We start from the raw sequence: 15412 nt of genomic DNA, 5'->3' as shown, positions 1-15412 counted from the left end.
AAATAAGGGTATGTGTAAAAGCTGGACTGATGGCTGGGAAGAGAGCCCTCACGAGGAATCAAATAGAGCCACTTCATGATTAAGGGCTTTCCAACCTCTAACCATGGAAATAAACCAACTTCTGTTGAAGATCCTAAACTACAGTATCTCTTTATAACTGCACCCTTAGTAAGGTTCACCATACTGTAACAGAAGTATCATGAACTACATGGCTTTTAAGAAACAGAATGTTGTTAGTAACAGCTCAGGCTCAAGTCACAGAGCAGGGTACCAATCAAGTTCTGGTACTAATCTCTCTATGAGATGAAACACTGAAACTGTCATGACAAAAATAACAAAAACCAAAAGTCTAATAAAACCATACATCCATTTGTGTGGGTTCTATTTTGCTGTCTCAAATGACCACCACCCTCATCCTCACTTCATTCCAGGTTAGATTTTCAACATATGGATTGACCATGGAAACAAAAATATTCAGTGTACTACGTAGCCTGGGCAGGAGTGTCACCCTAATGCAAATTGTTAAACAGGGACAGAACTGTTTGGGAATGAGAAGGGGCATCTGGGAGCTCTGTGTTGCGACTCTAAACTAAAGCCTCCTGCTGTAAACTAAAGCCAATCTAATACCAGATGAGATGGAGGACACCAAGGAAACAAGGCCTTCTCAACAGAGCACAGCCAACACACACATGAACTCACAGACTGTGGCAGCATGCACAGGTCCTGCCTGGGGAGCACCTGATGGGGACCTAGAAAGAGGAGATGTGGACACATGCCTTCCATCCCTAACCCAGAAGCTAGCTCCAATTAATAAACATTTGTGCATGGAAAATGAGTTTTCTCCAAGGAAGTCTTTCTGAAGAAACAAACCACTCCTAAGTGTCGGCCCATGCCCAGAAATAGATGGCCAACACAAAAGGAACTCCAGGGCATCTTTGGAGGATCCTTGTTTCATAATGCTATGTCAGCCCCCCGACCCTCTCCCCTTAAACCTTACAGATCCTTTGCACATATATTATGGCTTCCTATGTTGTATTTTTAAGGGATTCCTGTGTGTGCAAACATGTGTCTCTGTGTCTATGTGCATTTCTAGTGCTTTTTTCTCTTTTTCTTCTGTGTGTTTTATCCTATTCTGACTCCTTTGTTGGTTTTGTTTTGTCTTATTATTACCCTTATATGTTTGTTTTCTAAGGAGAGACAGAAAGGGTATAGATCTGGTTGGGAGGGGAGGTGGGGAAGAACTGGGAGGGTTTGGGGGAAGAGGAACCATACTCAGAATATATTGTATTAAAATATATTTTCAATAAGAAAAAAAAAGTCTACTTTTTAACAAAAGAGGAATCCAGTAAAAACAAACAGATTATTAATAAAATGGGAAATCTGTCTGCATTGTTCATTAAAGAAATAAGTATGAAATATTAAAGAGACAATGTTTTTATAGACTCCCACATATGTGTTCAAATAAATCATCCTGATCATCTACTTAATCCTTTGGGCTTTTCAGAGATAGGAGTAAAGTGGCAGAAATTAGTCTCCAATGTCCTCCCTATTGTTTATGGCACAAATCAGAACCAAGAATCAAAGACAAAATACACTCATCCTAAGTACCATGAAGAAAACACCATCATTACATTATAAACAGGGGAGGCCCTCTTTTGTGATCTCAAGACAGAGCCACTGATGAAAATGATTACATCCCGACAATAGCATTGTACTATTTGGTGATTTAAATATTACTGAAAGGTACCTTAATTGTGTGTGTTTGAGGGTTGTCAAAATTTACTAACATTTCCATTTAAATAGCATGGAGGAAAACTAAACACATTTTCAGCATGGTTCTGTGAATTTATTTAAAAGAACACATCTAAACAATTTTGATATCTGAATTGTTGCTTTTAAGAGTTTATTCCCTATACAGAAAGTAATGTTAATTATTACTCATGCAAATTTTCATTTTTGATGAAACAATACTAAAAAATAAAGCAGTCTTGGGTGAACTTTTCATGCTGTTACTAATATAAAAACACATTCAACTCAGATGTCCAAGAATTTCTCTAGTGGTAGAAAACGTAGTAAAGAAATGAGAACAGAAATGAACTCGAAACACCACAGATGCATCGCAAAGGGCGGGAACAAGGCCATGTTCATATCCTGGATCTGGGAGCAAAGCTGAGTTCTCAGCATAAAGGCCATTTAGTTCTATTATGATATTCACTTAAGCCCTCTGTTTATATTAGTCCATATTGGGATGAAATGTAGAAATTAAAGACTTAACCTTTGTGTGATGGACTTAGCAATCACAGAGAATTTAAAATGTTGTGGGATAGCTGAGATGGCTCAGTGGATAAGGATGCTTCCTGCCAGGCCTGACAACCTGAGTTAGATCCCCAGGGCCCTCATGGTGGAAGGAAAGAACTGACTCTTCCTGCTGGGGATTGTGCTGTGCCCTCTTCAAATGTGTGTGCACAACACACACACACACACACACACACACACACACACACACACACACACACACATGCACGCACACCCGCACATATACATCCATGGGGCAGGGAGGGGGCCGGGCGAGACAAAGAAATACAAAGACACATAGACTCAGAGACAGACAGACACAGAGAAATGCAGTAAAAGAGTTTAAAACACTGGCTGCTTACACTGTGAAATGTCTGACATTCCTAATAAAAAATAGCAAATTTCTTAAGTGGACCGTAAGTCTTTAAAATCCCAAATTACAAACTTGATTACTATTTTTTCTTGATAGAGAACACAAAGAACCCTTACGGCTATGCTTATTAAGATAGTCTAGGTCTACGAAAGACAAGCAGGGAGGACATCCTACCTTAACAGGGCGTTTCTTCCATCACTTCTGGTGCACCACACCTGCCTGGTTTGAAAACCTATCTCTACACCTCCAGGCTGGGAGTGGTGGTGTGCTTTGTAACTCTGATGTGTTAGGGTGACTTGCTCATTTGAATCGGAGCTAAAATCCTGGACATTTCTTCCGCTGAGGTCGACTTCCTTAAGGTGAGGGAGTCTACATTTGCTCCACGGTCCCACCTTAAGGCTGAAGGAATATTCCTCTTTCCCCAGAGGACAGGAACCCGGAGCCTCACAGGCTCTGGATTCGGTCAGATTCGGGCACTGCAGACCTCCATACAGCGGGGGCGCAATGGCCACGCGTGTTCTATGCTGCAGCTTCTTCCCACACCCTTCACGGCAGGTGGACCACGGGGAGAACTCGGATACCACACAGTCCCTGGGGCAAGGGATGAGGCAGGCTTGCTCTGTGGGGGGCTGGGGGGCAAAGTGTTCGCAGATCTCACTGGCCACCATGGTTCTGTTGAGCTTCTGCAGACAGCGCACTGTCCGATGCTGCAGACCGTGCTGCGCGGTCACACACTCGGCAGCCCGAGGCCGGGGCTCGCCTTGGGCCCCAGGAGCCAGCAGGCAGCGGTGCCAGTCGGAAACCTCCCACTGGAACAGGTCACTGTGCCAGTCACACACTCGGAAACAGCTCCTTTCCTTTGGAGGTCGGCTGCTCTCATCACAGTTCGACATGGGACTGGTCCACCCTTCTATGTGAAAACACCACACAGCTCGACTCTGGGCTCCGCCTGGTCCGCAGTCACCTGCACACCTTCCCCAGGGACCTGAGATAGGAAAACAAGGCTCTCCATCATTCTTCAACTCTGGTGGAAAGAGAAGTATGTCTACATATTTCACAACGCACCCACTACAAAAATCATAAGTTTGGTGTGAAATGGAGGTAATATTTACTGTTGAAGTTGGTGGGCTGTCTCAGTTTACGATTGTGGAAATTGCCTTCTGTCTCTGATTAAAAATACAAACTAGTAAAAATTACTTGAATACTGTGATGTTTGTTTCCGTAGCCCTGTAAGGTGGAAGCTAATGGAAGTACTGACCTGTGGAGGTGTTCTGAGGAACTACGGTGCAATGTGATACCAAGGAAACAGCATGTAACTAACGATCCGACAATTATGATTGTTATGTTCCAAAGCCTGTATATATAACTCAATATTAATTCCTTCTACTAACCTAGTATTAATACATTCTAGGTAGGTAATTTTTTCATCAAAAAAGCTTAGAGGCTGGAGAGATGGCTCACATGTTAAGAGCACTGGCTGCTCTTCCAGAGGACCCAGATTTAATTCCTAGCACCCACAAAACAGATCACAAGCATCTGTAATTCCACTTCCAGGAAATCCAAAGCCTTCTTCTGGCCTCAGGCACCTGGCAAGCTCATGATCATAGACCTACAAGCAGACAAAACACCCCTATTCATAAAAATAATAAGGACAAAAATATTTTTAAAAGAAAAGCCCTAAAGCCAAGATTTTAATAACAAGAGTTTTCATGTTTCTAATTCTTCAGTGCACACATTACACAGCTCAAAATAGAAACACATTTTAAAAAAAACTTGAAACATCCTAATATATTTTTATTTTCCAAGTAATTGTCCTCAGTTTAGGTTGGTTTTTCCTGTGGTGAACTGCAGAAAGAAAAATAAGTCTACCACAAGAATAACAGTGAGGCAGTAAATGATGTCTGCTTTGACTATGGAAAATCTGTCCCTGGAAGTGAGATGGGTTTTCATTTGTTTGTTTAACACTTGGCCTTTTTTAAATTAAAGATTTATATAAACACACGCACATACACACAGTGAAATTAATCACACACACAGTCTATACATCTCAGTGAACTTCTGTACAGGTAGAATAGCCCATTCGGAAGCCATGAAGTTTCATATAGGATCTTACACATTTCCTGTTGAATATACTTTATGCACTTATCCACTACACACACACACACACACACACACACACACACACACACACACACACACACATCTAAGACAGAGTTAAAATTAGAATTAGCTTTGTAATCTCATTCATGACTACAGTGTAAATTATCTGCATTCAGTCCTTCCTCACTTTTAGTATTTAGAATACTATTTTTCAGTTTAAAGACACTTGGTCTTTCTGTGTGACCTACGTTAGCCTTGAGCTGCAGGGATCAAGCAATTCTCTATCCTCTGCCTCTGCCCCCCAAGTATTCAAAAATGCTGCACAAACCACAGTGTCTAACTGGTTTTGATTTCTGATAGGTACAAACTCCAGGCCAACCTTCCAACATGAGCTTGTAACAGCGGATCCTTTAATGAGCTCCTGGGTAAAAAGGGAGATATCCATTGAGGTCATTTATTTTTTAACCTTGTCTGTTAACCTCTTCTCTGGGGTTAGTCAGCAAGCTTCTCTCAGAGAGGTGGAGCATTATATGAAAGCCAGGGGGACATCCTCAGAGCACTGCCATATTTTCCTTTAAAAAATTTTTTTTTGTGTGAGACAAGGTCTCTCCTCCCTAGCCTAGAGCTCACCAAGTAGCCTATCCTGTGAGATTTACAGGGGTCTGCATGTCTCTTCCTCCCCAGAGCTGTGACAATACACATGTGCCACCATGGCTAGCCTTTTTGCATGGTTATAGGGATGGAACTCAGGTTTTTGTGCATGCGGGACAAACGCTTCACCCACGGAGCCATCTCCTGTCTTTGATCATACATGTTTCACAAGGACAGAAAATAATCATATGTTATATCAATGGAAAAAGTAATATCCCCTCTTTTACTTCCCTTACTAACTTGAACCTGAGGATGTTTAGTAAAGTCAACTACATAACTTATATCCACTACCAAGACTCTGGAGGTCACTGAGGCATTCTGCAACCCAGGAAGCCGAGTAACACCAGCTGACAAAGAAGCCAGTCTCCCAGGCCACCCCAAATGCAGCTTTATCACTTCAGGAAGTGAACTTTACATGTCAATCAATTACATGTTTAGGGATAGTCACAGGCATTAGGGGAGTGACATCACCTGCAGCCCCAGAGAAGCAGGTTATCTGTCTGCATTTGGGTTGCCTGCATTTGGCAGGGTTTGGCATTTTAGCAGGAAAACAGTATCTCACTCTAATATTCTTGGTAGTTCAGCTCCATACATACTCTGGCCACATAAATCTTGCAACCATGGCCACACTGCATTGTCAAGCTATGGTGACAATTCTTCTTTCGTTTATAAAAGAGATTAACACAACAGGGGGTGGGGTTCATTTCATTGAAATGAAAGGGCAAATGTTATTGCAGTAAGTCAGCTTCTACTCAGCAATATACCTTTGAGTTTGCCTGCTCACTTCCAGCATTCCGTCCCAACATCAACTGAGCACGATAAAGCGATTACACTTGCAAAGTGGTGCGCTCAGCACTAGCTGACTTGATGAACTGTCTTTAGTCCTGTGTTCATAAGCAACATGCAAAGCTATACAATGCAAATGGAAAATGCAAAGCTGTACGATGCAAATGGAGACACTCGCTAGCTGACCATTCCCTGGAGCCTCGATGCTGTGGGGTTGTTTCATTTTAAGTATCCTACCCACTGTCCACTGTGTTGGATAATCCATTAGTTTCTCTAAAAAGATCTACTCAATAAAGAGATATTTCAAAAGCATATGATGGTGGTGAACTATAAGTATAAAATGAGTCATGGGTGATAGTAAAATAATTGACTATAATAAAAGGAAACATTTTGTAAGGTATCTTGGGCTTTAAAATAATGGCTGTCAGGATATCTCTATTTGTTTGGGTATTACATGCACACAACTCTCCACTCAAGATTTTGGGTGTGAATTAAAGAGAGAAAAGAAAGTCAATTTGTTACTACTCAATCTTGAAGAAGTTAACATGAAATTTCATTCAGTGAAAACATACTATCAACCAGATACTGTACTTTTTAAAAACGTTTGTCTAAGATATTTGTTATCATTACAATATTGTTTTCTTATTAAAAGTCCTTTGGTTACTTCACAAAACTAAAGCAGCTCATATTTTTTAGTTGAAACTATTAATATCTTAAACCTTATTTAAGGCCATTTTTGGTTGAGCTTTTAGATCCTTCATCTACATGAAATGTTACCAAATAGCACCGTTTTCCCAGATCAATGGAAGACAAAATGTAACAACTATTAAAAAGCTTAAATTGCTACAGTCACAGACCTAATTCATGTCACAGTGAAGGCTGCTGGTTTGCTCATCCTGTGGATGGGACAAGCAGCAGTAAGAACAGGAGTGGGCGTGCACACACTGCCTCCAAGACCATGAAGGATGTGTGTCTGTAAACACTGGACGGTTTGCGTAGAAAGCCTCAAGCAAATGCTCAAGCAGACAAAACAAATAAATAAGGAGCCAGTGCAACGTGAATCCTGTATGCTCAGGACAAATGAAAAACAAATTGTAGACAGGACATGTGAGACAAGTGCTCCGGGCAGGTGACCTGCAGTGATTTGCATTTCTCCAGCATGAAGAAAAAAAATGTACCCAATGATTTATTCAGTTTTAGTCAGCAATGAACTTTTAGTACACATGAATTAAAATCACAGACCTGAGGGATTTTGCCATTTTAGAGGGAAAAAAACACCCTCAAAACACGTGCACTTATATGAAATGTGCCTAAAGTTTGGCATATGTTATAAGCCTTGCCCAAGTTCATATACAAAAGACAAGCTTAAAAAATGAGCAGAAAAAAAAAACATTTGCAAAATTCATAATTATATTCAGATTATATATCTAAATAAATAACGTGAAGAAACCTGTTTTACTTTTTTTTTTTTTTTTGGTTTTTCAAGACAGGGTTTCTCTGTGTAGCTTTGCGCCTCTCCTGGAACTCACTTGGTAGCCCAGGCTGGCCTCGAACTCACAGAGATCCGCCTGGCTCTGCCTCCCGAGTGCTGGGATTAAAGGCGTGCGCCACCACCGCCCGGCTCTGTTTTACTTTTTAATATCAGTTCAGAAGCTGCACATGTTTTAAATGGAAAACAGGCAAGAAGCCACACAGAGTTTAGGATGTCTCTAAACAACTCCTTTGCCATGTATCACTCTAGAGAAAGCTATTTCACTGACACAAGTGTGGAGGTGTTGGTTTGTGTGTATTTACCTAGGCCAACTTAAATAAGGTGGAGCTGTGCTTGGCACTTATTGTCTTTTCTATGAGGTACAAACAGGTACCTGCTAGGCATTAAAGTCAATCTATCTATCTATCTATCTATCTATCTATCTATCTATCTATCTATCTATCTATCTATCTATCTCTCCTTTGAGAATCTCAAACAATTTATTTTGATCTTATTAACCCCAACTCCTCCAAGTCATGCTCATGGCATTTTCCTCCCCACCCACTGAGTCCAATTAGTGCTCCCTCTATGTTCATAGGATGTGGCCATCCCCTGATGAGAAAAATAAGTAGCTCTTCTACTCCAGACAGCCATCAGGTACCAATGGCCCCTCCCCTAGGGGTGGAGCTCCTGAGCACCTCCCCCACACTAGAATGTTGACTGGCTTGCCCTGTGGAGGCAACCAAAGCTGTGCTGAGTTCATGAGTGCAGCAAGCCTGTCGTGTCCAGGAAACGTTCTTTCACTCTGGTCCTTCCTGACCTCTGGCTCTTACAATCGTCTGTGTCCTCTTCTACAACGTCACTTGGGCCTTGATGGGAGTGTGAAAGAGATGTCCTATTTTTAGCTGAGCATTCCACTTTGCTTATTCTCTACACGTGGACCAACTGTTGGGTATTTTAAATTGAATCAGTTTTAATAAACAAAAGGAAAGCCTGGTTCCAGGAAAGCTCTTTGGACCTGGAAGGGTAAGAGGAACTTTTAGGTCATTTTTAAATTCTTGACTCTGTGATTTCCAGGATGTTCGGCCCATGTTTTGGCTCCCTGTGCAGACATGTCAATGCTGTAATACAATATTCCTCTGCAGACAGAAAAGGGCTGGCAGATTCTATTCCCTTAATTAAGTTACTCTTAACTGGATTAGTTTAGATGAATGAAGAACCCACTCCAAATCACCCTGTTTGAGACAGATTGCTGAAGGTCCAATTTTAGGTGTGGCATCTGCTAAAACCCCTGCCATACTCAAGGAAAAAAAATGGGACTCTCGAGGTCAGAGAAAAATAAACAGGATCTCAACAGCTTTGCAGGACACTCGGCGCTGAGTGAAGCCGCAGCCTTGATTTAATACCATTCATGCAATCGGAAGAGATGTTTGTTTTATTATTCATTTTTCCTAGCCACAGCTTTTATTATCCTGACATTGTTTTATTTTTAACTTGGGCAGCAGGGTAGAGGAGTGACATGAATGATGATGGAGAGTTCAGCATCTTAAGCAGATTATTTGTGGATAATTACTCGACCGAGCACTCTGACATAAACCTCAACATCATAAAATCTGACGGAAAACAACACTGACTTACTTGTAAGGGGCTTCATTGCCAAGAAGTAGCTGAAAATATGTGTAAGAACTATCGCTTCTCAAAAAGGCTTGATGTCAGTAACAGAAGAGCCAAAGGGAGATGTCTCCTCGAGAGTGGATTCTTGTCTTAGAAAGCCCTAATACTCATAAGACCTAAGAAGGAGGAAGGGTCTATTCATTCTCTTATAGCAAGTATTCAGTACATACTACTTGTCAGGCGTATATTAGAATCTGGAAATGTAAAAATTAACAAGGCATAAAATGTCACTTACAAAATCTGGCACTAAATGCAATGGTGATTTGTTCATGAGCAGGGTCTTGTGCCCCTAAGTCTTTATTTACACACAGTGTTAATCTGACACTGTTTCTCAATCTCATTGGAGTAGAAGCCTAGCTAACAAGGTGTCATGGAGGCGGCTGCACATGGAAACACTAAGACTGAGTGTCTGAATCTATCCACACTGGAGAATACACAGAAGCCCCCAGTACTCCCAAAGCTCTCAAAGGTGGTAAGATGACTACGTGGGTCAAGCAGCCTGGCACTATCCCTGAGTGACAAGCTGAGCTCTGATTTCTATCCCCGGGACTAACATAGTGCAAGGAGATAAAGGATTCCTGCAAGTTGGCCTGTGACCTTCATACTATATCATGGCACGGGCATCCCCTGCATACACACACACCCCACACATTTGCTCATTTTACAACCAATAAAATCCTGTATTCACATTAAAATCATCTTTCAAAAGCACAATTATGTCATAGATGATATGCATGGTCAAATATTTCAATACCCCCCCAACAACCGGAATAACATAGCAGCAAAAATTAGGAGTTAGCAAACACAATTTCATTTTCATGGCTGTGATAAGGTCTTCTGAAGCTCATGAATTCATGAGAGATGTCTAGATAGGCAGTTTATACCTCACTGGACTGAGCACAAACGTCACTGACACCCCCTGCTCTTTCTCTGTGACTATGTTTGGTTTGACACTAATAGCACATTATAAGCCCACTTCATATCTATGGACAGATGCCCACTGACTTAAAAGCAAAGCACCTCTGTTATTTATCACTTTTTATTACAAATTATCAGTTGCCAGTGGATACAGCATCCATTAAAAGTAGCAGGAGAGCAAAAGTAGATAGAAATATATCTGTTCATTGCTATGAACAGAGGCAACTGCCACACAGACATAAAATCACCTTCTAAAACATGTTTACTGGTATTTCCAGTTTGAGTCCTAGTTTCTAAAAATTCTAAAGTCTAAAAGAGAGACTATACCTTGTGACATCCTGTTAGGTCTTTTAAGATCACTAAAACCAGCTCCACTGACTCCCCAGAACCCAAGGATGGGAAGATCTTACAGCCCACATGTTTATCAAGAGGAAAGAAACTATAGACCAATCCAATGAGGTATCCACGGTCCTATAACCATTTGTGGCAGAAAGAGGGCTGATGGCTCCATTTCCATACACGTGGTCAGTGATCTTTACAGCACATCACTCTGGCTTCTACTACTATAATTCTACAGCTGCAGAGGAAGAATAATTGTCTCATGAGTGATTGTATCAGGGAAGAGCCAGAAAAGGCAAAGAATAAACAAGGTAGAGAGCACACTGAGCTCATAAGGCCCAAGTGATGAGCCACTGAGATCATTCACCCCTTCAGACTCCCACATGGAATAGAGAACATCTCCCGGGGCCCTTCAAACATCATTACAGGAATGGCAACCTTCCTGCCTTTCTATGCAAGGAAACAAAGGCTGGGGTACTGCTTGAGTACATGGTTAGAGTTCATTCCAGGGTTTAGAATTCAGGAAGGCAACCTTAGGCAACAGGCAGAAAGTGGGCATCCATAGAAGTAAAGCAATAGGAGTAACAGGCTCCTGGATTTTGCACACTTACTATCTTCCCAGTACCACACACATGTTTGATAGGCTTTTGCTTTTCCAGATAAGAAAGGAAAGAATACTCTAGGTAAATATCTCTATCTTCTTCTAAAACTTCTACACAAAAATTACAGTTCAGCTATTTTTTTTTTTTAGCAGTGATGTATTTTGAACCATTGAACCCTTTCAAAGCACATTAGGCAAAATGTATTTAGAAGAGGTGGGCTGTAAAGGCAGCTACCATGAGGGGCCAAGAGCCCTGCCCCTCTTCTCCATCCTCGGGCTCCTTGCCCCCTCTGTCCCAGCTCAGTGGCTTGGCACAGCGGAAGGCTTTAGAACTCACTGGGCTCTGATACCTGTCAAGAGATATTTATGGGGCGTTCTCATGCCATAAATATGGCTCCACTCAACTCTGACTTTACTTACAGGAAAGGCTTTAGCTAAGCCCTGTGGGTTTCCTGGTGAGGCAGAAGAAAATGATTCACTCAGCTGTTTGTATCAGTTAAGGCGAAAAGACAACAGCCTATGAGCCACAAAGAGAGGAGATCTGGTCTTTACACAATGCTCCTACAGGATTTTCTCCCCCAGTGTCCTGGCTAGCTAGGCATTGGCTAGACTTCAGGAAGGGCAAAAAGCAAGCGGGAATACATACTGAAGCTGAATTTTTAAGATGTGTCCCTTCTTAAAACCATAAGAATAAAGTCTATTTATATAGTGGAGGAACAATGGATATTAGGTTGGGGAGAGGAGACTTCGTTGCATGTTGTCTCCTAGAGGCTCAAGGAAAGGCAGCTCTGTTCTACAAAGACATTGTTATGAGTGAGGTAGCATATGAATATCTCATTTCCCAATAAGCACCTCAGGAAATAATTCTTCTCTTTGTACAAGAGCACACTGAAGCTAATAATTTTCTTAGCAGCTTCATGGAAACCACCACTGTCATGCTTACATGGAGCGTATCTGCTTCTGAATGCATGACTCTTTCTAGTAGCAGATGTTTCTGCTACATACTGGTACAAGGGAACACAAAACTAGACACATTTGTTGAGCAGAAGTTTTGCTCCATCTCATTTTTAAAAAGGATAATTATTTTTCATTTTAAACAACATCTTGTGACTATATGAGGTCTTCCTCATTTTGTTTAGAAACATTATTTCCAAGCTACAGTATCTGAAAACAGTATTTGAGAGACATCAGTATCAAGAAAACATAACCATATTACATTTTTCTATGTAGATAGCTAAGCACACCCATTTGCCCCACAAAGTCTAGTGAACATGCTAAAGAATCATATATTTACAAAGGTGGAATCTAATCTGTCATTCCAAAGCTTTACCTCCATGCCCCTGGAACCTGGTCACACTTCTTCAACCCATCATCACCAGCTTCGCCATTGTCCTCACTCTCCTTTTCACAGACAGGAGGACTGGTGTCTTCCTTGGACTCACAGGCTCTCCTGCTACATTCCACCTCACCACTACATGGATTCTCTTTCCCTACTGCAGCCATACATTCCTGAATCTTGCAAATGTGCAGAGCTCTGTGTGGGGACCATTAGTTAGATGCCATTTGCATGCTAAAAGCTATTAACAGCTTCCTGATCTTTCAGAATAAAGATACATTTCTTTTTTTAATTGAAATACATATTTTTTCATACAGTATATTCTGATCTCGGCTCTCCTTCCTCAATGCCTCCTGAATACTCCGCATCTCCCTACACATCCAAATCCATACCCTTTCTTTCTCTCTCATTAGAAAACTAATAGGCATCTAAAATAAAATAAAAATAAAATAGGACAGAACAAACAGAAACAAAGCCAAAGAAAAATCACAAGAAAACATACAGACACAAAGACACATACATTCACACATAAATTCCATAAAAACACAAAGTCAGAAACACGAAATATAAAAAAAATATAAGCAAAAGACCTATAGTAACACACACACACACACACACACACACACACACACACACACACACACACACACACCCCTCCAAAAATACCATAGTGTTTGTTTTATGTTAGTCATCTACTTCTGGGTGTGAAGCTTGCCCTTAAGTGTGGGACACGTTGGAGAACATTAATTTTCCTCTTTAAGGTGTTATCAACTGGAGAAAACCTCTGGGTTAGAAATGGAGGCTTGTGTCCACTTTCTCTCTCAATGCTGGAACTCTATCAGCTTAGACCTGTGCAGGCTGTGCATGCTGCCACAGTCTGAGTTCATATGTGCATTAGTCTTGTTTTCATTTATAAGGTTTTGCTTCTTTGGTGTCTTCTACACATATTGGCTCTTAAATCTTTCTGTATCCTCTTTTGCAGAGTTCCCTGAGTCCTGAGAAGAGGGATATGGTGGAGGCATCCCATCTAGGACTGAGTATTGCAAGGTCTCTTACTCTGTGCATATTGTTCAGTTGTGAGTCTCTGTATTTGTTCCCATTTATGAAGTTTCTCTGATGATGGCTGACCAAGACACTTATCTAGGAGTATAGCAGAATGTCACTTGGTGTCATTCTATTGTTATGTACCTTTAACAGAACAGTAGTATTTGGTTTTTCCCTGGATCAATGGCCTATCTAGTTTCAGGTTCTTGACCACCCATGCAGTGTTGGGCATGCATTCCATCTCATGGAGTAGGCCTTCAATCCAATCAGTTAGTGGTTGATTACTCCAACACATTTGGTGACACCATTGCACCAGTGTATCTTCCAGACATATCACCATTGTACATGGAAGGGTTTGTGGTTGGAGTACTACGGGTACTGGTTGATAGGAATGGAGGCTCTAGGTAGGCACCAGCTCAACTTCTCTGTGTTCAGTAAGTTACGTATGGGTAAACAAAAACATTCTTAACCTGACATCTCGGTGCCTCTTTCATCAGGACCCATCTATTCTCTTATTGTTAATGATTTGGGACCACTTAGTATCAATTCATAATCTTGTCAACCTTTCCCCCCTACCTGGTCAACTACCTCTATCTTAAATCAAATCTTGCATACATCACTATAGATTCAACAGGGTTCATTTGTGCTTACCCTTTTAAGTCACCTCCTAGGGAAACCTTCCTTATCATCTGATCATACTTCATTCTCCACTAAAAACATTTAGCATTTTTAGAATTGAGAGTCTATTAATAATTATTTAATTCATTGTTTATCACTTAACTCCTTTGACTTGAATCCTCAGCAGAAATGCAATGGTTCCATTCACAGGACATACCCAGTACTAATCTATCACTTGATGAGCTGTCAGAATTATAGATTATTGAATCTATCAAGGTAAGAGTCAGAAAAGTGCCCAATATAGTTAGGAGAACTGTCACTCCTGCAATCTTTCCATACTGGTAGACTGTAGAGTTTACCAAAGAGAAAACCTGTAGACAAATGCCTCTTTTCTGTGTCCTTCTGGCTGATATTCATAGGAAGTAACTTGGAGTGATACCAAACCCAAGTTTCAAATACTTGTGGTCATTATTATCAACTTGATTGGCTCTGGAGTCAACTACTGTGCATGGCTTTAGGTGGGACAGCAAGGGCATCTCCAGGAAGGATTAATTGAGGGATTAAGACCTTCCCAGATATGAAGAGGTGGAATAATAAAGCAGTTCTGTTTACTTGGCTGGCTTTGCTTCTTGCTGTGAGTCTCTCTTGCTACTGTTCTGATTCTGCCATCCTTTACTGGTATTGGTTTCTGGCTTCTTCAGCCTTCCAATGTGAACTGAAGATAAGCTGTGCCCAGGGACTTCTCCATGCCTTCAGCACTAGCCTGGGACTGTGCAGACATGCAGACTTATGGACTGAGTAACTAGCTACCAGGTTTTCCGCTTCTCCAGCATACGAGTGGCTATGGTTGGATTGCCCAGTTATAAGTTACTGGTTAAACTCATTAATTGTTTTCCTTTATAGAACACTGAACAATGCATTTGTCATTCACAATTGTATATGTAATGTCCATTTGTCTAACTAGAATGGATCAGGAAACTCACCCAATAAGAACAACGCAATATCCTTTTGTTCCAAGGGCACAGATCATATCCATTCACAATAGCCTGTTATTAATGTTTATTGTTTCTAAACAATGTTGAGAGATGGACTTGTGATGGCCACAGGTTCATTATCATGACCATGAGTAACACACCAGAGACTATACTGAAAGTTGTGTAATAGTCATATCGATGCAGCTCCTTAAAGCAATCTCACAAAACAGAC

General features: G+C 41.1%; 1 protein-coding gene across 2 annotated transcripts in view; it reads right to left on the bottom strand.

Moving 5' to 3' along the window:
• Positions 1-15412, bottom strand: part of Thsd7b (thrombospondin type 1 domain containing 7B) — an 831070-nt gene that overhangs the window by 530439 nt on the left and 285219 nt on the right. For both annotated transcript variants that reach the window (XM_052736826.1, XM_052736827.1), the window contains exon 3: positions 2843-3653. In XM_052736826.1, coding sequence (XP_052592786.1) covers positions 2843-3653 — 811 coding nt within the window. The remainder of the gene's footprint in view (positions 1-2842; positions 3654-15412) is intronic.

The sequence above is a fragment of the Peromyscus californicus genome, unplaced genomic scaffold, assembly GCF_007827085.1.
Source record: "Peromyscus californicus insignis strain IS unplaced genomic scaffold, ASM782708v3 Scaffold_14__1_contigs__length_90479793_seg_2, whole genome shotgun sequence".
NCBI lineage: Eukaryota > Metazoa > Chordata > Mammalia > Rodentia > Cricetidae > Peromyscus > Peromyscus californicus.
This window is presented reverse-complemented; position numbering and strand designations above follow the sequence as displayed.